The 27,864-nt window shown below is 45.9% G+C and overlaps 2 protein-coding genes across 4 annotated transcripts in view; both read right to left on the reverse strand.

The window, feature by feature from the left end:
* The window catches only part of COL9A3 (collagen type IX alpha 3 chain), a 67,703-nt gene extending 55,365 nt beyond the window's left edge, over positions 1 to 12,338 (reverse strand). Inside the window, exons 1-3 of one of the 2 annotated variants that reach the window (XM_083744327.1) lie at positions 10,713 to 12,338; positions 9,576 to 9,822; positions 7,194 to 7,262 (exon numbers count right to left, since the gene is read on the reverse strand). In XM_083744327.1, coding sequence (XP_083600453.1) covers positions 7,194 to 7,262; positions 9,576 to 9,641 — 135 coding nt within the window. In that variant the 5' untranslated portion in view covers positions 9,642 to 9,822; positions 10,713 to 12,338. Of the gene's footprint in view, positions 1 to 7,193; positions 7,263 to 9,575; positions 9,823 to 10,535 lie in introns of both variants that reach the window. The other variant, XM_083744326.1, reaches the window with a different exon arrangement.
* Positions 12,339 to 12,589: 251 nt separating this feature from the next.
* On the reverse strand, positions 12,590 to 27,452 carry OGFR (opioid growth factor receptor). Of its 2 annotated transcripts, XM_083744235.1 has the most exons (8): positions 26,931 to 27,452; positions 23,162 to 23,209; positions 20,788 to 20,850; positions 20,292 to 20,373; positions 18,670 to 18,748; positions 16,817 to 16,883; positions 15,608 to 15,756; positions 12,590 to 14,654 (listed from the first exon to the last, which is right to left on the reverse strand). In XM_083744235.1, the coding sequence occupies exons 1-8, from the start codon at positions 27,213 to 27,215 to the stop codon at positions 13,049 to 13,051; spliced, it is 2,379 nt and encodes a 792-aa protein (XP_083600361.1). In that variant the 5' UTR covers positions 27,216 to 27,452; the 3' UTR covers positions 12,590 to 13,048. The 2 variants fall into 2 exon arrangements, with proteins under 2 accessions (XP_083600361.1, XP_083600362.1); XM_083744236.1 differs by lacking the exon at positions 23,162 to 23,209 and having other exon boundaries at positions 26,931 to 27,352.
* Positions 27,453 to 27,864: the final 412 nt, after the last annotated feature.

Genomic DNA, 27,864 nt, shown 5'->3' on the forward strand with positions numbered 1-27,864 from the left:
TGGAACGCCCTCCCATCAGATATCAAGGAAATAAACAACTATCTTCCTTTTAGAAGACATCTGAAGGCAGCCCTGTTCAGGGAAGTTTTTAATGTTTGATGTTTTATCATGTTTTTAATATTCCATTGGGAGCTGCTGGGGAAACCCAGCCAGATGGGCAGGGATTATAATTATAATTATTATCATCATCAACATCTGGATGGGACACCTTCTGGGAACCCTATCATTCCCCTTGCATTCCACGAGAGACCAGAATATAAATGTAAGAAAAATGAACCTGCCTGCCCACTGTGGGAGAAAGGACAAGGCAGGCCAGGTGTGGTGAACTTCTGGCTCTCCAGATGCTACTGAACTACAACTCCCAGCAAGCATGGTTAATGGCCAGGGATGATGGGAGTTGTAGTTCAGCAACACCTGGAAGACCAAGAGGTACCCACACCTGATGCCTTTGGTCTGATCCTAAGTCTAGAATAGAAGAGTATGGAGTCATCCAACTCCAGGGGATCTGCTGAATTCATCCAATCAAACTTCGTGCCTGATGGATGCCTAGATCACTAAAATAGACTGCTGGAACTGCAGTTGGGGTAGGTGTTGGGTTACAGAATTGGAGAGTTGGGACCCCATGTGTTATCCAGTCCAACCCCATGCAATGCATGGATTAAAGCATCAATGACAGATGGCTTTCCAGCCTCTGCTGAAAAATCTCCAATGGAGGAGATTCTGCAACCTCCTTCTAGGAATTTTAAATGATGATATTCCGAAAGACGAAACTAAATTTTTCCTATACGCGATGTCTGCAGCAAGAATCCTGGTGGCTAAGTATTGGAAAGGAAATCAGTTACCCACTAGGGGAGAGTGGTTATGTAAGCTTTCAGAATATTTAGAATTAGCCAAATTGACAGATATAAGAAGACAAAAAGTGAAAAAGGAATGGGAGTGTCTAAATGAATACCTTAAAAGCCAAAGTTCGAGGACAGAAATCTGGCTGAGTCTGGAATAACCTTGTGAAGTGAAAGGATAAGAAAGAGGGATTTATATCTAGATGCTAGGATAGAGAGGATAAGGAAAACAGGAAGACACAACAAGAGTTAAAAGAGGCGCTGTGGGATTGGTGGAAGTCAATGTTTGTTTTTCTTTTTAGTGTTTATATTATTAACTTGTAAGATACGGATTTTTTTTGTTTTTTTGAATGTCGGTTTTTGTGTTTTGTGTATTGTTACTTTTTGAATTTTTTTGTGTTGTTGTTGTTGTGTGGAAAATACTAATAAAATTTATAATTTATTTTTTATTTCTTTAAAAAAAGATCATCCTGGATCTCAACAGTTGGCAAGATCATCAATGTGTGTGGTCATCTCACTTCTCATCCTTAGGTGGCAGCGTTCTTGAACCTGTTCTTCCTTGACTGCTACCATATCATAAAGCATAGAGAGTCCGGGGTGGTGGTGTGCAGGTTGGTTGCTCGGCTAGCATCCTTCTGTCTCGGGGGGCAATGGAGGAGTACACATCGAAATGAGGCTACTCTGCAAGGTGCTGTGCAGGTTGCAGGTTGCACCTGTGATTGCTTGCGAGGAGCATGCAAATGATTTGCCCCCTCATTTTTGAAAATATAAAAATCCACTTAATAGCCCAAGTCTGTCTTGACCCTTTGGCCTAAAACAGGTTCCTTGGTAGGTGGAAAACTAAGCTGTGTCCATATTAATAAAGCTGGAGATTAATTTTAGGTTAAAATAAGATCCACACCAGGTAGCTTTACTCACTAATGGCTGGGAATGTTCGTTCAGAGAATATATGTTGGGAAACTGTGTACGTGCAGTCAGTTAAGGTTTGGCAGACAGCCAGAAGGCAATCTGAAGGAGTAAGTCTGCCTGGTGATAACAGAGACATGGAGACTGCTCCCTGATTGGTCAAGCTCTCTCAAGGGAGTGACAATTAACGGCCTACTAACTTAAATGTGTTAGTTTAGGAGTTCAGTGTTCAGAGTTCTGTGTCAGTGTAGGAGTTGTGAGTCGTGTCAGAGAGAGCTAGCAAAAGATCCGTGTTCTGTTCCTGTAAATAGTCCACTGTATATAATAAACACGTAACTACAAGTTCCTGGTTCCTGCTTCGTCTATCCTGTCTGCAGCCAAGTCGCCAATTGCTTCCGTGGATTCTGCGTTTACTCTGCTAGGTCTGGCTAAGGTCCTGCAACTAGTCAGAAAGTTGCGAAACACCAAATAGCTTTTGCCAATAACTCTCATTGGCAAGTTTCCCTCCTTGCTTTGCTTGCCCCCATGAAGAATTCTGTTGAGCTGAAAAGCTTGCATGCTGTTTTGTGACACATCCGCCTAATCAATAGGTTTGGCCCTAATGTCAATTTTGGGCAAAGCAAGGTCTGCACACCATGTCAAATGCCCTCGCCCTCAGCTGGATTCAGCATTTCACCTTCAGCACAGAATCACAGAGTCAGAAGGGATCTCTGAGGGTCATCAAGTCCAACCCCCTGCAACACAGGAATCTTTTGCATGTGACCTGCTGACTTCTGATTGTGCAATTTTGCCTGGAGTTAGCTAGCCCCTTCCCATGGGAAAAGCCTCAGTAGCAGAGGGACACAGGAAGAAGCTGTCTCGCACTGCGTCGGGCATTTGGGCAACCTGGCTTAGTACTGTCTACACAGACTGGTAGCAGCTCTGCAGGGTTTCAAGCTAGAAAAACTCCCAGCCCTGCTTGGGGATTGAACCCAGGACTCTCTGCAGATGCTGAGCTCTGGCAGAGGGATATGTTAGGTTCAGCCACTAGGTATGAGGCTTAAGCACCAACCAACTCGCCACATGCTGACATTTAACATCTTTTAAAAGCAGCTACCCTGTGGGTCCCAGTCCTTTGAATCCACCTTCCTGATCCTCCGTAGAAAAGACAAGAAGAAAAACATTTTTTTTGGGGGGGGGGGAGGTCAGAATTAATCAATCAGCCGCTAATAATTATATTTAAGGGCGCTCAGCAAAAAACCCTTTTCACAAGCTTGTTTATTTCTATGAAATCTGTATCATATGATCACATAAAAGTCAACTTCAGACACAAATACATTTTAAAAATGGATTAACCCCCCTCCACACACACAAACACACACACACACACACAAGTTTTTAATGTCAGTTAAATCAATTCCCATTTGACAGCTGTTCTATTCTTAGGAGCTAAGCTAAGCAATTACCTTGTTAGATCATGACAAGAATATCAGTGTGTGTGTTTTTTTGGAGGTGGGGATGGAAGGGTATTGTACAAAACTTTCCTAGAATCATAGAATTGTAGAATTGGAAGGGACCCTGAGAGTCATGTAGTCCAACCCCCTAGTTCACAACTCGCGTGAGTGGAACAATGCTCAGAGGGCACTTTTGCTGGCGGAAGTGGAAGGCAGTTTCCTCCTTCTGTCTGAAGCCCACTGGATCTCCTGAAAATCTGCTCAGGAGGGTGAGAGACCGTATGGAACTGCATTGGGCAAGAGTTTCCTGCATTTCAGGGCACTGTGCTAAATGGCCCCTTCCGACTCTACAATTATATGATTCTATGAAACATGGAGGCACACAGGTGGCGCTGTGGTCTAAACCACAGAGCCTAGGGGTTGCCGATCAGAAGGTCGGTGGTTCAAATCCCCATGACAGGGTGAGCTCCTGTTGCTTGGTCCCTGCTCCTGCCAACCTAGCAGTTTGAAAGCACGTCAAAGTACAAGTAGATAAATAGGTACCACTCCAGCGGGAAGGTAAACGGTGTTTCCGTGTTCCATATCCGTGTTCCATCAGTTCCATATTTTGCGTCTGGTAAAACTTAATTTCTCTCAAGATCTCATGAGACTTTGGTTTAGACCTCAATTTCTTTTTGCCTTCTTTTATTTTTTCCAGAATCTTATCTTTCTTCTCATTTTGTTTCCTCCTTTTTAGGGAATTCTGCTGTATTAGGAAACCTCACATCACGGCCTTGCTTGCATCCCAGATCACTCTTTTCTCCACTTCTGTCCTCAGATTTATCTCAAAGTAGTCCCTCAAGGTTTTTTGGGCCTTTTTGTAGACTTCTGGATCTCTAAATAGGGTGTCATTCATTCTCCATCTAAAGGAGCCAGCTGTTGTTACCTTCATTTCCATCTTTACCGCGTTGTGGTCGGAGCGTGTCTTTGGGCAGATTTCCACTTTTTTATCATTGGAGCCATTCCACTAGTAATCCATATTTGATCTATTCTTGTCCATGTCATCTGGGACTCTGAGAAAAATGTCCCCTCTCTCTCGAGAGGGTTTCTTAGTCTCCAAATATCTATCAAGTCCATGTTGTCGGTCATTTCAAAGAAAGTCTTAGGTAATCTCCCATCCTTAGAAATCACCTATCTTTGTGCTTTGTCCATATATGTAGAGACGACACCGTTCATATCTCCTAAAAGAATCACCTTATAGTCCAGGTAGTCCATCAGTGTCTCATACAATTTCTTATAAAATTCTGCCTTCCCTTCATTTGGAGCATATATGCCGACTGTCAAAAACTTTTCTCCTTGGATTTGTATTTCAATTTCCAATATTCTTCCATGTTCATCTTTAAAAATCAATTTTGGGGCCAATTTCTCCTTTGCATAGATCACCACTCCTCTTTTCTTAACTTTATCCGATGAAATAAATTCCTGTCCTAACCTTTTGTTTATAAGCAATTTTCTGTGTATTCTTGTTATGTGGGTCTCTTGTAAACAAATCAAATCCAATTGTTCTTTTTTTAAGATATGGAAAACTTCACGTCTTTTTCTGGGAAGGTTCAAACCGTTACAGTTCCAACTTAAAAATCGCAGAGACATTGTTGGTTAGTTTCCTCCAGCCGCACCCTGCGGCGGTTCTCCCTCTGGGGGTGATTTAAGTCCAAATGTCAAATTTCCCAAATCTGTATCCGATGTCGAGTCCAGCACTCCTTTCACCAGGTCCTCTTCGTATCTGTCCAGGAATTGTTGCTTGGTCCCTGCTCCTGCCAACCTAGCAGTTTGAAAGCACGTCAAAGTGCAAGTAGATAAATAGGTACCGCTCCAGCGGGAAGGTAAACGGTGTTTCCGTGTGCTGCTCTGGTTTTGCCAGAAGTGGCTTAGTCATGCTGGCCACATGACCCAGAAAAACTGTCTGCGGACAAACGCCAGCTCCCTTGGCCAGTAAAGCGAGATGAGCACCACAACCCCAGAGTCGTCCGCGACTGGACTTAACTGTCAGGGGTCCCTTTACCTTTACCTTTTTATGAAACAGGGGCTACAGAGGCGATGGCTTCAAAATGCCCTTCTCCTTTTCCTACAAAGCAAAGGGAATACAGCTTTCTGCCTTATGCCTTAGGTCTACCCAGTTCAGTACAGCCAACACTGGCTGGCAGCAGCAGCTTCTCCATGGTTTCTAGCAGAGTTCTCTCCCAGCCCTACTTTGGTACTGAAGGACTGAAGCTAGGAGCTTCTGAGGGCAGGCAGATGATCTGCCGCTGAGCTGGAGACCTTTCCCCTTTCTTACTCCGGTGGGAGCATTTGCTAGATCCCGGTAACGCCGCCCCAGCCCAAAGCATTTATGCTCCCAAGGCAACAGCGAAACAAGAAGCTGCTTCAAAATACAAGACAGACTATAATATTCCACTTAATATCACACATATTTTAAAAGTGACTTCCTTCAACCTTTCCACAAATCATCCGTATTAATATTTTGTATTTTGATTTATGTAAACTAATAAAAATTACACATGGAAAAAAAAAAGAAACAAGAAGCTGCTTGTGGTGGTGCATGCTGGGTTCTCCAAAAACTGTTTTCACTCATGCACCCGCCGGTAGAAATTAGCCCTGCTCTCGATCCTGATTGTTGTTTTCCTAACTTGTGACCCAGAAGGAAGGCCTTTTGCAGCTGCATTGCTTCTAGCGCCCCCAGCTGGCAGCTGGATGATCTGTGCAGGTGTAAAAGAATCTGGGGTCCTGCCCACCACCCTCAGATGAAGGAGAGTAGGTAAATTCAATAATTTTAAACAATAAAAGAAATGAAATTTGGAATCATGCGCTGGAAGAAATGCAACGCCACGGGTGGCTCCCCCATGTTCCCAGTTCGGTGGGATCTGAGCTGTGGGATAAAGGTAAAGTGACCCCTGACCATTAGGTCCAGCCATGGCTGACTCTGGGGTTGCGGCGCTCATCTCGCTTTACTGGCCAAGGGTGCCATCATACAGCTTCCAGGTCATGTGGCCAGCATGACTAAGCCGCTTCTAGCGAACCAGAGCAGCACCTTCCCACCGGAGCGGTACCTATTTATCTACTTGCACTTAGACATGCTTTCAAACTGCTTGGTTGGCAGGAGCAGGGACTGAACAACGGGAGCTCACCCCGTCGTGGGGATTTGAACCGCCGACCTTCTGATCGGCAAGCCCTAGGCTCTGTGGTTTAACCCACAGCACCACCCGTGTCCCTTCTGAGTTGTGGGATACATCTTCTCTGTTTCTCTTCCTTCTGAAACAGCACACTTTGTTTAAAATGTATATGTATTTTCTGGCATGAATATGACCTGAAAAGCACAGTACAAGCACAGTACCAAGAACAAGAACAAATACCAATAAATTCTAAAGCTTAAGAACAACAGTTTAAACTGGACGAAAGACAGGGAGATTTACTGAGTGCTCATGCTGGTACAGCCATCTGTCGTGATTCTGTGATTCTAAACTTGTGCAGAGGTTATATGACATCGCCTGTTTAATTGAAACAAGGCACACACTAAAAAAAAAATCAACCTAGCAAGTAATATTCAGGTTTAATTCTATGAAGGATTATTTATCTGGGTTTGGGTTCAAGCCCCATGTTGGGCAAAAGATTTATGCATTTGTAAGGGGTTGGACTAGATGATCCTCATGGTCCCTTCCAATTCTACAATTCTATGATCTCGGTGCTTCATTTTGCCCAGCAAGTAGCAGAGGCCTGTCCAAGAAGATGTGGTCATTTTTTGCCCATGTTCTTGACAAACTAGATGTTCTGAGGTTGGAGGAAAGATTGCTTAGGACTCTCTCAGGAAGGAGAGATGAAAGAGACACATTCTGCACTATAAATAGCAAGTCTTCAAGCCAGACAGGAGGTTAGAGGTTGACCCATCAGTAATCCTACTCAGCCTATTAGGTTGGCCCACCAATGCTCCGCCCATTTCTCCCTCAAGCTTGGTCCAATCCCGGGCTGCTCAGATACTTACATCTATGCCATCTTTGCCAGATGTTCCAGGAGGTCCTCGTGGTCCAGGAGGGCCCCGTGGTCCTGGCCTCTGGGAAGGGAAGCAGGAGAAAAGTGAGGCTTTGCATCAGGTGAAACGTAAGGAAATAGATCAAGAAATTCATGGACAACCAGAGACTTCTAAATCCCCTTCTGTTTGGGACAGGCACATAAGGAACTCTTTGAGTGGAAACCTAACCAGCTCAGATGCTAGGGAGACATGACCTCCAGCCTTCATTAAAACATGTTGCTCAAATTCCCCCTCGCCCTGTTTATGGGGTTAGCTTTCGTGGAACTTTCAAACAAGGACACATTCAATTCCAGACCCTTAATTTAGCGACACCCTTTCAGAAATGGGGGGGGACCCCATTCCACAACTATAATTTATCACACTTGTATCCAGGGCTGGATTTAGGTTTGATGAGGCCCTTGGCTACTGAAGGTAATGGGGCCCTTTATATGTCCAGCTGTCCTTTGTCAACAACAAATTGTCGCTGTTTTTTGTGTTGAATATATGCTATATGGTAATTTATGGACCTTATAGATATCTAAAGCCATTTGCACATAACAAAATATGTATTTTATCAAAGTAATTATTTTTTATTTTGGAAATGTAGATCCAAGGTTTTTTTCCCTTTAAATTTTTTTGGGGGGGCCCCAGGGGCCCTAAGCTATAGCTTGTTTAGCTTATATGTAAAACCGGCACTGCTTGTATCTTCTGTTCTCAGGGTCATTCCACTTGATCCTAATCGCCAATATTATGGCAATCACTTATTCCGAACAACTCAATTGGTATCATAGCTGAGTGAGGGGACTTGTACCTCAGCATTTTATTTAATTGGTTTAAAAGATGCCATCATCAAGTGCCAACACCAGGATGGTGTATATTATAAAATACATTTTACCAGCCATCATTAAAAACAAAGGCAACTACAAACAGCTCGTATCCCTGTCCTAAATTCTTTCCCTTTGAAATACAGATTCTCCGACTCACACTTGGCTTCCATCTCTCACCTGTATGTTCCTGTTGGCTGTCTATTTCTAAACTTTCAGACAAATTTGCGGCTCAGCAGATTAAAAGGATTTCTCTCTTCCCCCCTCCTCTGGTGGCTAATGGGTCAAATACCTTCTTCCTTTGCAGCACAGAATTTATAGTGCAGAAAAGATTTAGCAAGCACGGTTCCCAATTACATTAATTGCACATCTTAACCCTACTGAGTTTTACAGAACCACTTTCCAATGTTGGGTTGGCGAATTACAGTTAAAGTTACAAAAGTGTGCAAATTGTCATCTTTATAATATGTCTATAAGGTGGAGAAATAGGGGTCTGCAGTCAATTTCCACGAGCCGCGTCAAATTCTACTCAATGAATGCATGCACTGTTTGGTGCTAAGGTGGGGGGGGGGAGAGAAATGCTATAAATGCTTTTCTATGTGGAAAAAAAAAGGCCCCAGAGAGTAACTTGCAACCAGGCATTGGTCAACAAAGATTTCTTTGTACAGCAAGGTTTGCTCACTGATGGGACAGGACGACTCTAGATTCCTGAACCCGGCTGCAGACAAACTTCACTGGCAACTTTAGGGAAAAGAATCCCTTTTAATTCCCCCATAATTCAGTAATTAATATTCCTTGCATGGTGCTCTTTAGGAATGGGACCTCTGCTGGATGAAGGATTTGCCATAAGGCTATTATTTCCCCCTTAAAAGTTAGTTCAGAGGAGATCAACTGATGGGAAAAGGAGGGGGAGCTCACCCCCCCCAAAAAAGGCTGAAAATACAGAACACTGGAGTTTTTGTTCTGTCTGAAACCTGATGCTTTCATTTTAAACAAAACGGTTACTCTCCAAGTCAACTCCCCAACATCTTAGTATTAATATCTTATAGCGAGGAAAAAAGTGTCTTTGTTTTAGAAACACGTAAAGTTTAACGAAGTTGATTTATGACACGGACCGTACAATAGCATTGCAAAAATCATATAGATAAGGTAGATAATATAGATAACAGCTCAGTTTTCATAATCACTAAAGACTCACAGCCCGATTCCTAAGACCAAGACCGCTCTCGTATTCTGCTATCTGGACTGCACAAACGAAAACGTGAGCATTGACCGCTCTCGTATTCTGCTATCTGGACTGCACAAACGAAAACGTTAGCATTGAAGATTGCTACTCAGGAAAGTACCACACCAACCCAGATGTAAGTCCTGCTGCTTTCAGGCTGAAACCTCACAGACCTATCTATACATAACGGAAAAGTGATACGGTCTGTCCTTTTATGGGAGATGTGGATGATTGTTCCAGAAGATGGAGCTCAACTGCAGCTGGGAAGCTCTGTCCTTTCAAAAAGGCAGAAGGAACAATCCTTACCTGAGCTGAGGAGGAGGCCAAAAGCTGAGAAAGAAGAAGTAATCCGAGGGCTGAGAACCCAGCCATAGCCGTCACAAATTAATTCCTCTTGGCTCCAGAAGCCTTCTCCCCCTGCTGCCTATTATTCCGTCCTGTGCTTTTCAGAATCTCCACTCCTGAACGAGTCCCTTCCACCGCCAGGGAAACCTGTGCCTCCTGTCTGGAAGGGAACCGACACGCCAGCCAAGGAGGCAGAGGGGGCTGGACTCTGATGGAGAACGAGACCGGGCCACTGAGAAAGGGGAGGAGGAAAGGAAGAGCTGGCCACCTCCATTCATAACTCAATATATTTTTTCCAGCTTGCTGGAGGATAGCAGCGGAAGGGGCCCAGGCACAGGGAGAGTGTTGATTGGCTTGGGTTAGCTGATTTAGGCTAAATCCACACCATATGAAGGGACGCGGGTGGCGCTGTGGTCTAAACCACAGAGCCTAGGGCTTGCCGATCAGAAGGTCGGCAATCGAATCCCTATGACGGGGTGAGCTTCCATTGCTCGGTCCCTGCTCCTGCCAACAAAGCAGTTTGAAAGCACTTCAAAGTGCAAGTAGATAAATAGGTACCACTCCGGCGGGAAGGTAAATGGCATTTCCGTGCGCTGCTCTGGTTCGCCAGAAGCGGCTTACTCATGCTGGCCACATGACCCGGAAGCTGTACGCCGGCTCCCTCAGCCAGTAAAGCGAGATGAGTGCCACAACCCCAAAGTCGGCCACGACTGGACCTAATGGTCAGGGGTCCCTTTACCTTTACTTTTTACCACACCATATATTTAAAGCACTATGATACCACTATAAACAATCACTGCCTCCCCCAAATAACTCTGGGAGATGTAGTTTGTTAAGGGTGCCAAGAGTTGTTAGGCGAACTCTATTCCCCTAACTGAGTTATAATTCCTAGAGTTCCCTGGGAAGAGTAGATCAAGTCACCCTGGTAATTGTGGCTCTGGGAGGGGAATAGGGGCCTCCTAACTCTCAGCACACTTCAACGGCAGTGCCCAGAATTATTTGGGAGAAGCTGTGACTGTTTTAAGTGGGTTAAATATATGTTGTGGTCGATCCCTTTGGCAATGCAAAAAGGCCTTGATCTCTCTTGACACCACTTACATAGAAAAACATTAGCAGGGTGTTAGCTGGGTGACCAAAGGATGTATCCATGTGAGTCAGAGTCCCACCATGATTGGAATGGTTGCAGGGGTCATATCCAGAACAACTTAACTCTCACTTTTCAAGTTTATCCATTAGAATTTGTACCCATGGATAAGCAGGACAGCGCTAGCGCACAAACCAGCAACAAGAGTTCAGACATACTTATTGATCCCTCGATTAGCGACGAGCTGCAAGTGTGAATTAACCAGATTCGCCAGAGATCAACTACTGCTGTCTGGGCCAATGCCAGGCAATGTGGATATTCTAATGTGATAATTCTTATAGGAAACACTTCCGCTCTGCTCCTTAAAGAGATTGATTGTGAAACACTTTTTGAGGCAATCAAACTGTACAGCATTCCAGACGCTTCTGCACCATAATGCCATTATGATACAGTGGTACCTCGGGTTAAGTACTTAATTTGTTCCGGAGGTCCGTACTTAACCTGAAACTGTTCTTAACCTGAAGCACCACTTTAGCTAATGGGGCCACCCGCTGCTGCCGGAGCACGATTTCTGTTCTCATCCTGAAGCAAAGTTCTTAACCTGAAGCACTATTTCTGGGTTAGCAGAGTCTGTAACCTGAAGCGTATGTAACCTGAAGCGTATGTAACCCGAGGTACCACTGTACTAGCATTTTATTTTCAGTTGCTTTCCTAAAGATGATTATTAGCATGGCATTTGTATTTTTCACAGCTGCAGCACGCTGGAAAAATTGTGAGGTGTGCAATTTTGGGGTGGGGATGCTTAGGTCCAGCAGTGTACACTCAGAGCACCTTATCAGATCAGATCCGAGTTATCCAGGCTCTGGTAACCTCCTGGTTGGAGAACTACCTTTTCTACGTAGTCTGGAAACTTCAGCTGGTCCAGACCAGGGCAGGCATCGCACCACTGCTTGGTCATCTGCACTAGCTTCCAGTCCCTTTTCATGCCCAATTCAAAGTGTTTGTCTTAAACTTTAAACCTGGATTGCTGGACTTTCCCACTGTCCCAAACCATTGGACATTCTGGGTGGGAGTTGTCAGCCTACTAGCAGCTGGAGGGCCACTGGTCCCCCCAACATGCTTTAACACCTATGCAGCTTGCAGTGAGGTTACCTGAAGGATTGTGGCCTCCTGAATATACCTGCCTGGCCCCCAAGACCTTCATACGAGGCCGCCTCCCGCTTTCTCCTATTGCACAGCAGACACCCTAGAGAGGTTCACCTGGTGCCACTGATCTTATGGTCCTTTTAGCACATAAGACCATTGGGAGACCATCACTTCCCCTGACTGGGTTTACATTGCACTTAACGCTGCCGTGTGCTGGCTTTTATTCTATATTGTGTTGAGATTGCTATAAGGTTCTGATTGCATTTGTTTGCATGTTTTGAATTATAAGTTTGCAAACCACCCAGAGGCCTTGGCTGATGGTGCGGTATAGGAATGTCACCAAGACGCCTTCAGCTGCATTGAGGGGCAATGCCAGTCACTAGAGACCCCCCAAGTCCCGTCTTGCTAACTTTTTAGACTCTCCTCATATAGACAAGTAGTTAAGCAGCAGGAAGCAGAGTGTGAGAATAAATTGACAGTTCTCCCAATGGAGATGTAGAAAGAGGAGTCCTCCAATGATCAGTTTTGAGATCTGTGTTTTTTAACTTGTTCATAAGCCAAAGTCTATGGGGAGTATATGGAAGAAAACAACTGTTGTTCCTTACCTCTCTACATTTAAGAACATGAAATCAGACTCCTCAAAACATTCTTCTCCCAGGAGACCTTTGCAAGATTGTTTAGCTTAGGCTTCATTCTCAAACATGCCCAGTTTAATGATGAAGAAAAGAAACTAGAAGCTCTTAACTAGAAGTTAGGAACTTTTATTTTAACAAAGCAAGATTAATTTAACAAATAGATTCCTTTTGGACAGTCTAGTAAATACTGGAAAATTTGCCCACAAAGTGGCATTTACTTGCTCAAAAAATGATTTCCATTTCAAAACCAGAGCTATTTGGAATCATTTATAAAGTAAAGGAGAAAACCCACACACATTATTTGAGAATTCAGAAGATCAAGTATGCAAGTCCACAACTGGGGGAGTTTCATCTCGAAGCCTTTGTTGTCTGTCCCCAGTGAAAACAACCCATTTAGAGGTTTTGGGCTTCATAACCAAGTATACAAAAAAAAGGAACCAAAACACACACACACACACACACACACACGGGCAGTGGACTGGTGCTGTTCTGATCAACTTGTAAAAAGATATGTCCTTTTAACTGCCTCCAGAATCAGTGGAACCACCTCATTCTTATCCAGGATAAAGCTATTCTGCTTCTAGACCTGATACAGAATTCACACCCTCCACAGATTCAGGTGTTTCATTCCTATCTGCCACTCCTTCTGCCTTTCCTCCAACGCCCCGCTCTTCCTGTCCTGCGCTTTCGCCACTCACATCCTTCTTTTCACTGAATGGCAGAATTTCGCTGGCCTGCGATCTCTTGCCTTCCACGACGGAGGTAGTTCCTTGCTTTCCAGACTTCGCTGGCACACAGCTGTCCGGCGAAAGGCTCGACTCAGCGTTAGTTTTGGAATTAGCCAATAAATCCACACCCGGCGTTCTACAGTCGCTGTCTGTAGGAGTGTTGCCAATTGTTTCTGTCACATCGTGGCAGGCTCGATCCGTCCTCTCGGTGCTGGCGGAGTTTATCTGGCCCTCAGAGGACGCCACCGCGATGCCCGCCTCTTCAGATGTCCCCAAGACACTGACTTCCGATGCCATCTCAACTTTCCGCCTTTTTCTCATTGCGTCAGTGGCTTCTGTCTCTTTCATGTACCCACCATCCATACCACCTCCTTGGGGCAGCAAAGGGCAGGCCTTCTCCTCCGTGAACGGAAGGCCGTCGATCCCCTTCTGACCAATTACAACCTCTCCGAGGTTGGCAGAGATCTTCTCAATGTCGGTGGGGCTTCTCACCACCCTGACGCTTTCCTCACTCAACCTGCTCATCTCCAGCTTCCTCTTCTTGCATTCCTTCGGACTTTCACCGGAGGCTCCGCTCTCACCCTCGTCCGCGGGATCCTGCCTTTCCAGTTGGGGAGACGAAGAACCTGGAGCTCCATCTTTCCTCTTGCCCTTCTCGCCCTCCTCAAGATCCTGCCTTCCCGAGTTGACAAACGAAGAAACCGGTGTGTCTTCTTTCCCGCCGTCCTCCTCCGCCTTGACCTCCTCTGCTGTTAAGAGCCCACGTTGACTCGCCTTACCTGAAGCTTTGTGTTCACCTGCGGGACTCGTTTGGGGTCCCAGACCATCTCCAGATTGCAATCCATCGCCACAGATCACAGAGGAAGGCTCTCCCTTGATAACTTTGCTAAGGACAGAGTCACTGGATGAAAACCCAGGCTCATCATCACTTTTGGATACAGGCTCCTCAATCAGATTATCGGTTGTTTGGTCTACAGCAGGGCAAACGGTGCCTGTCTTGTCCAGCAACTCATCTTGATCGTTTTCCATGCTTTCCCTCCTCACAGGCTCTTCCTCAAGTCTCTGGCATGTTTTATGCTGTTGCTCGACTTCACTCTTTCCTGCGGTCTCCTCTCCATCCTCACTCTGCTCCCCCTCCAGCCGCTCGCTGTTCAGGAATTCTGGGGACTGGGGTTTGAATCGCCGGAGCTTCCTGTGCGGGCCCCAGACGAAATCCCGCTTGGGCGTGAAGTGCCGCCAGGCAAAATGCACCAGCTCCTTCCGCTGCTGCTTGTTCCGGACAGTGAACACAAAGTAGTCCAAGGCACTTCTCAGCACCCGCGGGAGCTCCTGGTGGACCAGGATCTCCGTCAGGAAGAACTTCACCAGGTGCATCTGGTAGTTTTCGTAGCCCAGCTCTCCCAAGCACTTCAGGATGCGAGTGATCCGCAAATTATTGTGGCTGAACCTGAAAGGGGGAGAAAGAAGGGGAAGTAAGTCTCACATTGTGAAGGCAAACGACTAGCACGGAAGGGAGCTACTATCCAAATATCCTACAAAGGACATTCCCACTTACTTTTTGGACTGGAACAAGCCAGCAGTGAAGTTACAGGAAACCAAGAAGAGGACCTTTTTGGTAGTGGCGCCTTCCCTGTGGAATGCCCTCCCATCAGATGTCAAAGGAGATAAAAAAAACTACAGCCGTACCTTGGAAGTCGAACAGCTTGATTCTCGAACATTTTGGCTTCAGAACGATCAAAACCCGGAAATGACTGTTCCAGTTTTCGAACGTTCTTTAGGAAGCCAAACGTCCAACAGGGCTTCAGCGGCTTCTGATTGGCTGCAGGAGCTTCCCACAATATACTCCCACAGAGACTACCTTACACCGCGTTTAAAACCAAAATCGCATTTGGATAGAAATTGTTTCTCAGGCGGCTAGTCCTAGTCTTTAAAACCCTGTACCTTCTTCCAGAAGGCAGAAGCTGAAAGAGGTCATTTCTGGGGTGTGCACTATCCTGCGCTATCTCTGCAGCTTTCTTATGGCACCTGGAAGCATAGATTTGATCCATGGTGGGAAGAGTGCACCCAATTATTCTTTCCGCAGTCTTTACAACCCTGGACAGCATTGTTTTTCCCCTGACCATGCAGCTCCCAAACCACACACACAGACCATGTTAATACATTCTCAACATTACAATGGTAAAATGCCATCAACAGGTCCTTTGAGAGTTTATTTTTCCGGAGGATTCTCAGAAAATATAACCTCTGCTGTGCTCTCTTCATTGTGTCTTTACTGTTTTCTCCCCAGGTTAGGTCATCACTCAACTCCATTCCCAGAATGATGACTGCAGTAGTCAAGAGACGGCCGTGCAGGCCACTTGGTGACTTTTATGCACAAGTATGTCTAGCAAAGCAACTCACTGGTTGAGGTTCTCGAATCTCTCTCTCCAGTTCTTTGCTCGCCGCAGTTCGCCCGTTTTCTCATTTAGCAGCTCAATTCCGTAGAAGTCCAACATGAGCTTGTAAGCCCGGACGAACCTCGCCATGACTTCCTTCGATTTCTTGAAGGCCTGAAATACCCAACGGGCAGGACACCAAACGGTTGTTCTTTACTAATGACTTGATTGTTTCATTCTACTCGAAAACCGCTTTGAGGTTTTTATTACAATCCAGAGGTATAAATATATTGTGAAACTTATTTTTTTTTAATTAAGCACTGTTCGTTTAACCTTTTTTGTTTATTTGGTACTATTTTACTGCTTGATTTTGTGGGTGTCGTTTTTGACCTATGCAACCTGCTGCAAGATACTGCAAAGGTAAAGGGACCCCTGACCATTAGGTCCGGTCGTGGCCGACTCTGGGGTTGTGGCGCTCATCTCGCTTCATTGGCCGAGGGAGCCGGCGTACAGCTTCCGGGTCATGTCACCAGCATGACTAAGCCGCTTCTGGTGAACCAGAGCAGCGCATGGAAACACCGTTTACCTTCCTGCCGGAGCAGTACCTGTTTATCTACTTGCACTTTGATGTGCTTTTGAACTGCTAGGTTGGCAGGAGCTGGGACCGAGCAAGGGGAGCTCACCCCGTCGCAGGGATTCGAACCACCGACCTTCTGATTGGCAAGTCCTAGGCTTGGTGGTTTAGCCCACAGCACCACCCGCAGCCCTAGTGCAAGATGCTGTATGAACAGCTATACAGGAACATTTTAGAGCTGAAATAACAGCAGCAACTTTAGAAGTTGGCCAAAGTGTTCCATCAAGGAGCAACTCAACAACCTTCATTCTGGTGTCCTCCATATTTTTTGAGCTATAACTCCCTTCAGTCCTGATAGCTAGCAATGCAGGTTGTGGGTCACCTCACTGGGTGAACCAGAGGGATGTCTCCATCCTCTGACCAAAAGCTAGAGGGAAGACACCTCTGGGGACTCCTGGGTTCGGTGACTGGTGCTAGCGTGGAAGTAGGGAAATCGGGACACAGGTCTTATGGGCCCCAGCAGTCATAGCGCCAAAGCCACCACAGTCAGAGTTGCTATTATTTCATAAATGGGTGTAAAAAGAAGGCAGAAAACTCAGAATCCATTTCCCCCTACCTGTGGTTTTAAAGCCAATGTTTAAAGGGCAAGAGGACTCCTACCTGGATTTCTTGGCAGGTGAGAAGCCGCGCTCGCCAGTTCCTTCCCGGCTCACGCAAAGGAAATAACCTGGAAGGAAGTCAAACAAAGAGGGGAATCAAGTCTGCAAAGAAAACAAGAAGTCAGCCCAGAAACAGACAGGACATCCCAATTGCTGAGAGGCACAGAATCCAGCATGGTACAGTGGTGCCCCGCAAGACGAATGCCTCGCAAAACGAAAAACGCGCAAGATGAAAGGGTTTTTCGGTTTTTGCGTTGCTTCGCAAGACGATTTTCCCTATGGGCTTGCTTCGCAAGACGTTCCGTCTTGCGAGTTCTTGCGAATTTGTTTCCTTTTTCTTTAAGCCGCTAAGCCGTTAATAGCCGCTAAGCCGCTAATAGCCGTGCTTCGCAAGACGAAAAAACCGCAAGACGAAGAGACTCGCGGAACGGATTAATTTCGTCTTGCGAGGCACCACTGTACCCCTCAAGATATTGTTGGATCCCAACTCTCACCGCCACTGCCCAGCTTCCTGGAAGGTGGGCCGCCGCTGCTGCTGCAGCAGGAAGGTTGATGGGGTGCAAACACGTTGGCAGGAGCACCAGATTATTTCCACCTGTGCAGCTGCACTGCGCTGACTTCCTTATTCTCTCATCCCTTCTGGCAAGCAACAGTGACCCCGCTTGGTCAGGAGCGAGTATAAAGGTGAGCAACTTCTGGAAGCAGCCATTTAGAAGAGACAATTATGCCCCTGGCTCAAGTTTTCTTACCAACTGCCACGAGTGTGACAGAGTTGCAAGGATTCTTCCGCATTGCACAGAAACCTTAACTTCTGCAGAAATACCCAAGAGACCCTGATTAAGCCAGAAACGGGTCAGTTTATTTAGATATGACCCACATCTTCAAGATTTCAGAAAGTTGGCTACACATTAAAACAGAGGTCTGCAACATGGTGCCCGCAGGTGTACAGGTGGCCTCAGAGGCCTTCCCTGGTACCCCCAACCCCCAAAGTTAGGCTGGAGAGGAGGATACACTATTAATGGGATCTGCACTGGCTGGCAACTGGTTTAAGGTTTTATTCAGTATACCTGAAGGATCGTCTCCACCCCCATCGTTCTGCCCGGACACTGAAGTCCAGTGCCGAGGGCCTTCTGACGGTTCCCTCGCTGCGAGAAGCCAAGTTACAGGGAACCAGGCAGAGGGCCTTCTCGGTAGTGGCACCCGCCCTGTGGAACACCCTCCCACCAGATGTCAAAAAGAACAACAACTACCGGACTTTTAGAAGACATCTGAAGGCAGCCCTGTTTAGGGAAGCTTTTAATGTTTAATAGATTATTGTATTTTAATATTCTATTGAAAGCTGCCCAGAGTTGCTGGGGAAACCCAGCCTGATGGGTGGGGTATAAATTATTATTATTATTATTATTATTATTATTATTAATTATTATTATTATTATTATTATTATTATTATTATTATTATTATTATTATTATATTATTATTATTATTATCATCATCATCATCATCATCAAAACCTTGAATATGCATACAGCACAGGGACTGATGCTCTTTAACGTTATGCTCATTGGTGGGTGAGGGCACAAACCGTGGTAGCCCACTACACGTCTATGTTTCTAGAATGCAAGCTGCAATTCACTATTAACAATATTTGATGGAAATAACCTTGTTTTTCATTGCAGTCCCGCCCAAAGGAAGTGTGTTACAGCCCCTCTGGAAGATGCTCTGGCTCAGATTTTGGAGAGCCTCCAAAGAAGAGAAGTGGAAAGGAAAGAATAGGAATGTCCAAAAACAGAAAACAGCCTACAGCACTCCCAGTCCCCATGTGTCATTAGAATATCTAACGGGGGCCATTTACCACTGGATATATGAATGGTTTTCTTCCAGAGTTACATAGTCGTTATGCCACATCTCAAGGAGATCTTCAATAAGGAGGCCTAGAAGAGGATGGGAAACATAACAAGGCTCTAAAATTAGACACAGCATGTAAATGGAGAGATTCCCCCATTGTTATTCTTATTAATTAAATTTATACCCCGCCTTTCCTTCCAAAGATGCCCAGGGTGGCAAACAGATACCCAATTCAAAACAAAACCCAAGCAGAACGTTCAAAAACAGCTAAAACATTCCAAAAACAATTAAAGACATCTAAAGTCAGTTGCAGTTATATAATAAACAGCAATCTTGTGGATGCCAGGAATAGTATTACGCAGCCACCAAATGCCCGGGTAAAAAAGTAAAGGACCCCTGGACAGTTAAGTCCAGTCAAAGGCAACTATGGGGTTGCGGCGCTCATCTCGCTTTCAGGCTGAGGGAGCCGGTGTTTGTCCACAGCTTTCTGGGTCATGTGGCCAGCAGGACTAAAATGCTTCTGGCACAACGGAAACCAGAGCACACGGAAATGCTGTTTACCTTCCCACCACAATGGTACCTATTTATCTACTTGCACTGGCATACTTTTGAACTGCTAGGTTGGCAGGAGCTGGGACAGAGAAACGGGAGCTCACTTTGTTGTGGGGATTTGAAGAACCACCAACCTTCTGATTGGCAAGCCCAAGAGGCTCCATGGTTTAGACCACAGCGCCACCCATGTCCCTTTGACACTGGAGGGAGGGCGATTCAGAATGGGCAAAACAGCTTCTTCACACAGTGCAAAAACTATAGGATTCGCTGCTACAAGAGGCAGCAATGGCCACTGACTTGGGTGTCGTGAAAAGAGAGAGGATTAGACAAAATTATGGAGGACAGAGCTAGCAATTGGCTACCAGCCATGACGGCTGTGCTGTACTTCCACAGTTGGTGGTCATATGCCTCTGAATGCGAGTTGATGGAGGCTTCAGGAAAAGAGAATCAGAGTTGAAAGGGACCCTGAGGATCATCTAGTCCAAGCCCCTGCAATGCAGGAGGATTGAACTTGCAACCTCGGCGATATCAGCACCATGCTCTAACCAAGTGAGCTATCCAGCCTGAGTGTACTTCTGTCCCCCGCTTACAACCCTGGAGAGCTGCTGCCAGTCCGTGTAGGCAATACTAAGTTAGATGAGCCAATGGCCTGACTTGATACAATGCAACTTCCAGTGTTCCAAGCCGTGTGGATTTCCCAGGCAATCTCCACCACTCAGGGACTGTAGGAATTACTGCATGGCTGACCTATCGTGGTGTATTGTGAGGAAGAATTCATAAACACCTGCAGGAGAGACAGAGGACTTTTGCCCCGGGAAAAGAGAGAACGAAACCTGCTCCTTGCAACAGCAGAATGCAACGGGTTCCCTTTTACAGATTTAATTTTGCCTTCCAGGGGGAACAGCTGTAGGAAATATATATAGGCCTTCAATCATTTCTGCAGGAACAGGCATAAATAAATACCGTTCTAAAACCAAATACAATTCACTCCCCTGTCAAGGGCCAGTGGGGGGGGGGGGGGAAGCAAGAGCTAACATTTGCCTTGGGGAAAAGAGAGAATAATATCAAAAGCCATACCATTAGGCTGAAAACTCATCTCGTTTTTGTAAAACCTCAAATTCCACATTTTCTCCTCTCTCATTTCTGTTTCTTCCAAACCCTGAGGAAGGAAGGAAGAAACATCAGTGGAGAATGTGGATGATCTATTACTGAGCTACCCCAGGAAAATCTTGACCACACACAACCTGTTGCGTGCCACACCCCTTTAGCAGATTTAATTGGGACATCAGAAATAGCCTTTTCTTCTTTTTTTTGGAACCAATTATTTCTTTGCTGGAGAGAAGCTCCCATCACTCCTGGCCATGGGTGTGATGCTGACTGGGGCTGATGTGACAACATCTGGAGAGCACCCGGTTGGCTACCCCTGATTGGGAGGTTTCCCTTCTAAATTAAGTGCCATTCAGATCTTAGTTACGTGGATCACTGGGGGGTTATATACAGGATCGGCATACAATAAATGAATGGCACAGCCAGCTAGCAGTCTCTTGTTATGAACGATGATCAACACTCTTACCGGATAATGTTGCCTGTATTTCTGCATATCTTTTGCTGCCATCCAGTTGCGACCAGCTGCGTTCTAAGAGAGGGGGGGAGCGGCGAGAGTTAAGGGAGGGGCTGTGAAGCTGAATTATCCCTAAAAAAAAACCCTCCAGGCCACCACAAAAGCCAATGTAGTCCTTCCATATTGACAATGCAAAGTGCAAAGTTACTTAGATCGAAGGGAGCAAAATTCCAGAGAAGCCTGGATAGCTCAGCTGGTTACAGCGTGGTGCTGAAAATGCTAAGGTTGCAGGTTGAATCCCTTTATGGGACACTTGAATATTCCTGCACTGTAGGGGGGTTGGACTAGATGATCTTCAGGATCCCTTGAAACTCTAGAATGCTATGAAAATCTATTTTAGATGCAGTGCTCATGTTTAGTGATAATAATAATAATTTATTATTTATACCCCGCCCATCTGGCTGGGCTTCCCCAGCCACTCTGGGCGGCTTCCAACAAAATACTATAATCCATCAAACATTAAAGGCTTCCTTAACAGGGCTGCCTTCAGATGTCTTCTAAAAGTCTGGTAGTTGTTTTTCTCTTTGACATCTGGTGGGAGGACGTTCCACAGGGCGGGTGCCACTACCGAGAAGGCCCTCTGCCTGGTTCCCTGTAACTTGGCTTCTCGCAATGACGGAACTGCCAGAAGGCCCTCGGCGCTGGACCTCAGTGTCCAGGTAGAACAATGGGGGTGGAGATGCTCCTTCAGGTATACTCGACTCTCTGCGCAGTTTGCAAGCAGACTTCACTGTGGCTTTATTTTTAGTATCTCACATCACGGAACAAGCAGTCAGGTTCCATGAATAGTGAAACCTCATTCTTGGTAGCTGAATCACTGCATGTCAAATGGTTAATGGTTCACTCCCATCATGCTCTCAAGTGATATTTTTACGGGAAGCCATGCCCTGAGAGTGCTCCTTGGCTGAGGCCCACATTCCCTTCTGCGCAACCTTCTGAGGGCCACAGCTCAGTTGGATAGAGCGTGGTGCTGGTAATGCCAAGGCTGCAGGTTCGATCCCCGTGCGGGACAGCTGCCTATTCCTGCATTGTAGGAAGTTTGACTAGATCAGGGTTTGCCAAACTTGGGTCTCCAGCTGCTTTTGGACTACAACTCCCATCATCCCTAGCTAGCAGGACCAGTGGTCAGGGATGCTGGGAATTGTAGTCCAAAAACAGCTGGAGACCCAGGTTTGGGAAGTCTTGGACTAGATGAACCCAAAGGTCCCTTTCAAGTCCAAGTGAGTGGAACAGGAAATGTAAATTTGACCCTTGGGCAGCAGGTTAGTTTCTGTGTGTGTGTGTGTGTGTGTGTGTGTGTGTGCGCGCACACACACACACACACACACAACCCTCTCTCTCTCCCCCATGCCTCCACCAAGAGGCATTAGTAGAGTTCAAGGAGGACAAGTTCCAGCCAGGCAAAAATATATGGGGTGGGATGCAGGGCCAGTGACAGGTCCGGCCTGGGGACAGTTCCAAGGGCCAGACGGAGAGACATTTGCTGCTCAGTGTTCAGGCTCCCCTACCCTCACACTGGACTAACGTGGCGAGAAGAGGCACCCCAATAACGGGAAGGGCGATAACATCCACACGAACACATGCTGCAGGAGCAAGTCCATGATGGCTCCTTATTAAAGGGACAAGTGCAACTTTTGCACCACTCTCCTCTAACAGTACAGTGGTACCTCGGGTTACATACGCTTCAGGTTACAGACTCTGCTAACCCAGAAATGGTGCTTCAGGTTAAGAACTTTGCTTCAGGATGAGAACAGAAATTGTGCTCCGGTGGCGCGGCAGCAGCAGGATGCCCCATTAGCTAAAGTGGTGCTTCAGGTTAAGAACAGTTTCAGGTTAAGAAAGGACCTCCGGAACGAATAGTACTTAACCCGAGGTACCACTGTACATAAGTTCGCAAAGCAACTATGCTATTTGATGTCTGCATCCTGCAACAATTGCACACAGCTCACAGAGGGTGGCTAACAACGGTCCTGCAAAAATTAAACTGGTCTTAAGGCGATGCTTGAGCGAAAATGGTATTGGAGAGGGGGGGCAACCAGAGGGGAGATTGGGGTCTTGAGCCTCATAAGTCTTTATAGATCAAAACCAACACTTCCAACTGAGCCCGTAAACTAATTGGTAGCTACTGGGCCTAACAAGCTACTTCAGCGTTTATAATTTAGATTCTTTGTAGCTCAAAACTAGTCCTTCGGCTCAGGAAGGCATGAAAACAGCAACACCACCAAACTTGCTCACTTGCATCGGATCAAACAGCCAAAGACCACAGGAGAAGAGCGCACAGTCCAATTCTTTAAAAGGCACAAAACTTTAAAAAGAAAACACCCACCGTGCGTTTTCTAAAGCTCATGGAGGCAAGGTTTGGCCGCTGCCACTCCTGCAGAGAGAAAACAGGACATTTTAAAGTTTTAGAAACATTTAGGATATTGGTATCAACAGTTAGAACGAACGCATTTCACCAACACCTGACAAAAAACCTCTTCATTTGGTTCATCGTGGTTCTTCGCTATTTCTGGGAATATTAAGCGGTCATAGAATTGCAAGGTCAAGAAAGAAGAGTCATATTGGTTGTGCAACTCCTATGACCACTATCAGAAAACTAAACAAGAATCAGTGAATAGTTTGTGGCAGTCTTTTCCAATCTGGAATCCCACTAGATTTGGGGACTACAACTCCCATCAACCCTGATTGCTGGCTGGCGCTGATGGGAGTTGTAGTCCAAAACATCTGAAATGCACCTGGTTGAAGGAGATTGGTGCGTGGAATAACTCAGAAATAATATTTCTTTGCTGCTTGATGACAGTTGCATCTAAACAAATGGCTTCACAGGAACCTTTTTTTTCAAGCATTGCATTCAATAGTTCTGGTAACTGGCCAAGAGTACAAAATTTGCTTTTCTGGCCAAGGAGCGCCTCAGCCCAGTATACCTGAAGGAGAGTCTCCACTGCCATCGTTCAGCCCGGACTCTGATGTCCAGCGCCGAGGGCCTCCTAGCGGTTCCCTCCCTGCGAGAAGTGAGGTTACAGGGAACCAGGCAGAGGGCCTTCTCGGTGGTGGTGCCCGCCTGTGGAATGCCCTCCCATTAGATGTCAAGGAAATAAACGACAATCTAACTTTTAGAAGACATCTGAAGGCAGCCCTGTTTAGGGAAGTTTTTAATGTTTGATGTTCTACCATATTGTTTATATTCTGTTGCGAGAAGTCCAGAGTGGCTGGGGAAGCCCAGCCAGATGGGTGGGGTATAAATAATAAATTATTATATTATTATTTACTCAGAACATTCCAGCCTGGACCAAAGAATGTTTTGAACTTCATGAAAAAGCAGTCAATTAATTTCATACCTGGAATGGTTACCCCCCCCCCTTTTTAATTCATGTTCGCTTATTAATACTTTCTATTGTGTAATTCTATTAAGTAATGGGGATGTTTAACTCCCAGTTTGAGAACCGGATATGGCTTCCAAGCAATTTTTGTGTGTGACCCACCCCACTAATTCTGACAGCAGCAGCAAGAAAAGCAACACAGATACAGAACTGGGAGGTGACTCTCCTACTCAGCTGATCTGGGTGAATCAGCCAAAAAGCAGACAAGCTCCAAAAAGCAGATTGGTATTAAATTTGGCATCTACACCAGCAATCCTGACCTTCTCAGGTTGCTTCCTAAGAATCAGTGCAAACTTAGAAACTGAAATATGATACTGCCTTACACAGGCACTATTATATTTCAGTTTAGTTTCTTTCAAGTTGCACAGCAAAACCAAATCCAAATATTAGTTTCCATTTCTCTGTTATAGGAAATGCAAGATATACCTGAAGGAACATCTCCACCCCCTCCGTTCAGCCTGGACACTGAGGTCCAGCTACGAGGGCCTTCTGGCGGTTCCCTCCCTGCGAGAAGTGAGGTTACAGGGAACCAGGCAGGGGGCCTTCTCGGTAGTGGCACCCGCCCTGTGGAATGCCCTCCCATCAGATGTCAAGGAAATAAACAACTATCAGACATTTAGAAGACATCTGAAGGCAGCCCTGTTTAGGGAATTTTTTTATGTTTTGTTTTATCGTGCTTTTAATATTCTGTTGGGAGCCGCGCAGAGTGGCTGGGGAAACCCAGCCAGATGGGTGGAGTATAAATAATAAATTATTATTTTCTTGCGGCCCTTTCATTCTCTTTTCCCCTAGGCTGAAGAAACAGAATAGGTCTACTCACCTTCAATATCCAATAGGAATTGATTTATTAAAAGGAAGGCTGGATAAGCCTTGTTTGCATGTCACACTAAACTGTACTTAAAAACAAAGCATGGTTTATGTGAATGAGCTGTGTGCTTTCATTTGTTCCTCCCCTGCTCCTGTTGAGCTGGGGAGGGAACAAACCAGAAGCTGGCCGCACTTTACATATGTAACCCAGTGCTCATGGTTTGTTTCTCTCCAAACAAACCATCAGTGCTGGTTCACACTGTGGCTTGCTCCCTCGCCAATACTGTGACAGCAGGAGCAAGGGAGGAGCAAAATTTTGTGCAGCGTGCAACAAAAAGCTGGCCATTTGCATTAAAGCACAGCTTATTTTTAACTATGGTTAAGCTTTAAAGTGACATGTGAAAATGCATAAAATAAGAAGTAACAGACTTATTTTTAAAAAGTTTCATAACTATGCAACTATCGCCTAGTAAATTTATTTTTATTTTTTTTACCATGGTCTTAATTGTTTCATCTGCTGGGTTTAAGGTTTTTTTGGGGGCTGTTTTTTCTGCTTTGTAATGTAACTTTGGTTTTAAGAGTTTTATTGCGAAATGCACATCATCGTTGTTTATTTATCATACTGTACATCATTATTGCGTACCTTACTGTGAATGCTCCCAAGAATTCGGCTGGATGTGTGGTATATTAATGTAGTAATAATAATAATAATTTATTATTTATACCCCACCCATCTGGCTGGGTTTCCCCAGCCACTCTGGGCGGCTCCCAATCGAATATTAAAAACACAATACAGCATTAAACATTAATGTAACAAATTAGAACGATGGTTAATGTTTTGGGTTTCAAGTAAAACACAAAATGTTTCTATAAACTGCTGCATTAGCCAAGCAATTAAAAGATGGCTGGCTTAGAACCTTTCTTCCCCGGGGGAGAAACTTTTCTACATAGGAACATTTATGGTTTTTTTTTTAAAAAAAATGACGAGCTTTCAGAAGTGCGACTGTACACCTTCCGCATTCTGCCGGCTTCTGCAAGGCAAGGCCTGCCATTGAAAAATATGGGTTCAAGATGCCAGTTAAGCTAAAAACTCCTTTGAGCGGCCTTAAGCAAACTCCATTGCCCAGCTTCCCACAACCCTAGACCAGAGCAGAAAAATATAAATAAATGAGAACCAACCACTGAGAGTGTTCCTGCAATTAGGAGGAAGGAACAGGACAGTTAAAAACACCTTTGCACCCTCCCCAGCAACACTATCAGCGCTTAATAACAGTATTTAGCCATTGCCCAACTTCCTGCATCCCCGCAAGTTTGGGAAACGCTGGACAAGAGACCCCTTTGCAAATGCACTGATCTGCAACAAGACGTGCGCCCGACCCTTTGAGGCCGAGGAAGACGGGAGTAGCGTCCCGTGCCCGGCTGGCACTTTCTCAAATATTTTTGATCGTCTAAGAGGGCTTTTCGTTTCTGTTTCCTCGTTTTCCCGGGAGGGAGAGGTCGAGTTACGTAAGGCGAACCTTAACAGTTTTCTCCCTTCCGATCACGCCGCCCCTCCCCATAATAATAGCCGCAAACGAGCCCCTTCTAAAAAAAACAACACCACGTTGGGAAAGAAATCATGCGCTGCAACCTCTCCAGTAAATGGATTTATTTAGCCCTGTTTAGGGGAGCTTTTAAGGTTTAATAGGTTATTGTATTTTAATATTCTGTTGGAAGCCGCCCAGAGGGGCTGGGGAAACCCAGCCAGACGGGAGGGGTATAAATAAATAAATAAATAAATAAATAATAATAATTAAAAGCGCGCGCGCACACACAACCCCCCCCCCTTTCCTCCTTCTCTGCAAAGACCCGGAAGGGATCAAAGGCCACTTTATATCCAACCCCCAACCCACAGGCAAAGACCCTCACCTGGCTACCGGAGGGCGACCACCAGCCTGGGCTGCTGCTGGGCTGGGGCTTCTCTTGAATTCCTGCGTCTTTGTCAGCGGCTGGAGCCGCACCCGAGTCCTTACTCCCCACATCTCCCCCCAGCTGCCTTCCACCTTCTTCTTCTTCTTCTCCTCCCTCCTCCTCTTCTTCCTCCTCTTCCCAGGTGGAATCGTACTCCCAGAATCCTTCCCCTTCCTCCTCTTCTTCCTCGCCTGCTCGGTCCTCCTCCTCCTCCTCCTCCGTCCCCCACCGCCATTCCGCCATCCTCGCCGAAGAAGACGCGCGCAAGAAAGGAAACCGAAAGAAAAGCGGATGCAGCCGCTGCACCGGCGGCGAGGGAGAGGAGGAGGAGGAGGCGGCGGCGATGCAAAGCGAAAGGCACGTGGGAGGAGGAGGAGGCGGGGGCGGCCGTGGGTGGCCCCACCCCGAGCTGCTCTCTCATTGGCCGGCGAGCTCTCCTTCCGAACGTTGGGGACCCGATGGAACGCGGGCGCAGGCTCGAGACTGTTTTATCAATGACGGCGCCCGTCTACCGGGAAACGGGGCGACCTTGCAAGGCTGGCGCCGCCTTAGCCGCGCGCTACTCCTCGTATATACGCCTCGCGTATTTTCAGTGCGTACCGGTGGCGGGGCTTTTTTTTACAGTCCGCTCTGTTCAGCGCGGCTTTTCCTTCCCAATACACACAGGATGTGCAGCCTCAGGCAAAAATACTAGGAGATAATATAAGCTACTGGGACTAAACCGATGTTTTTGTTATTTATCCATAGCCACTCCTGTGTATTATTTCTTAAACCAAGAGGGGGGTTCAAAATGTTAAATAATCTGGTTTTTTCCTGTGATTATTATTACCATGGTGCTATGTAAATTTATGTTTTTGATGTTGTACGCCACCCTGAGATCCTTGGATAAAGC

This window comes from Podarcis gaigeae (assembly GCF_964106915.1).
Source record: "Podarcis gaigeae genome assembly, chromosome: 6".
Classification (NCBI taxonomy): domain Eukaryota; kingdom Metazoa; phylum Chordata; class Lepidosauria; order Squamata; family Lacertidae; genus Podarcis; species Podarcis gaigeae.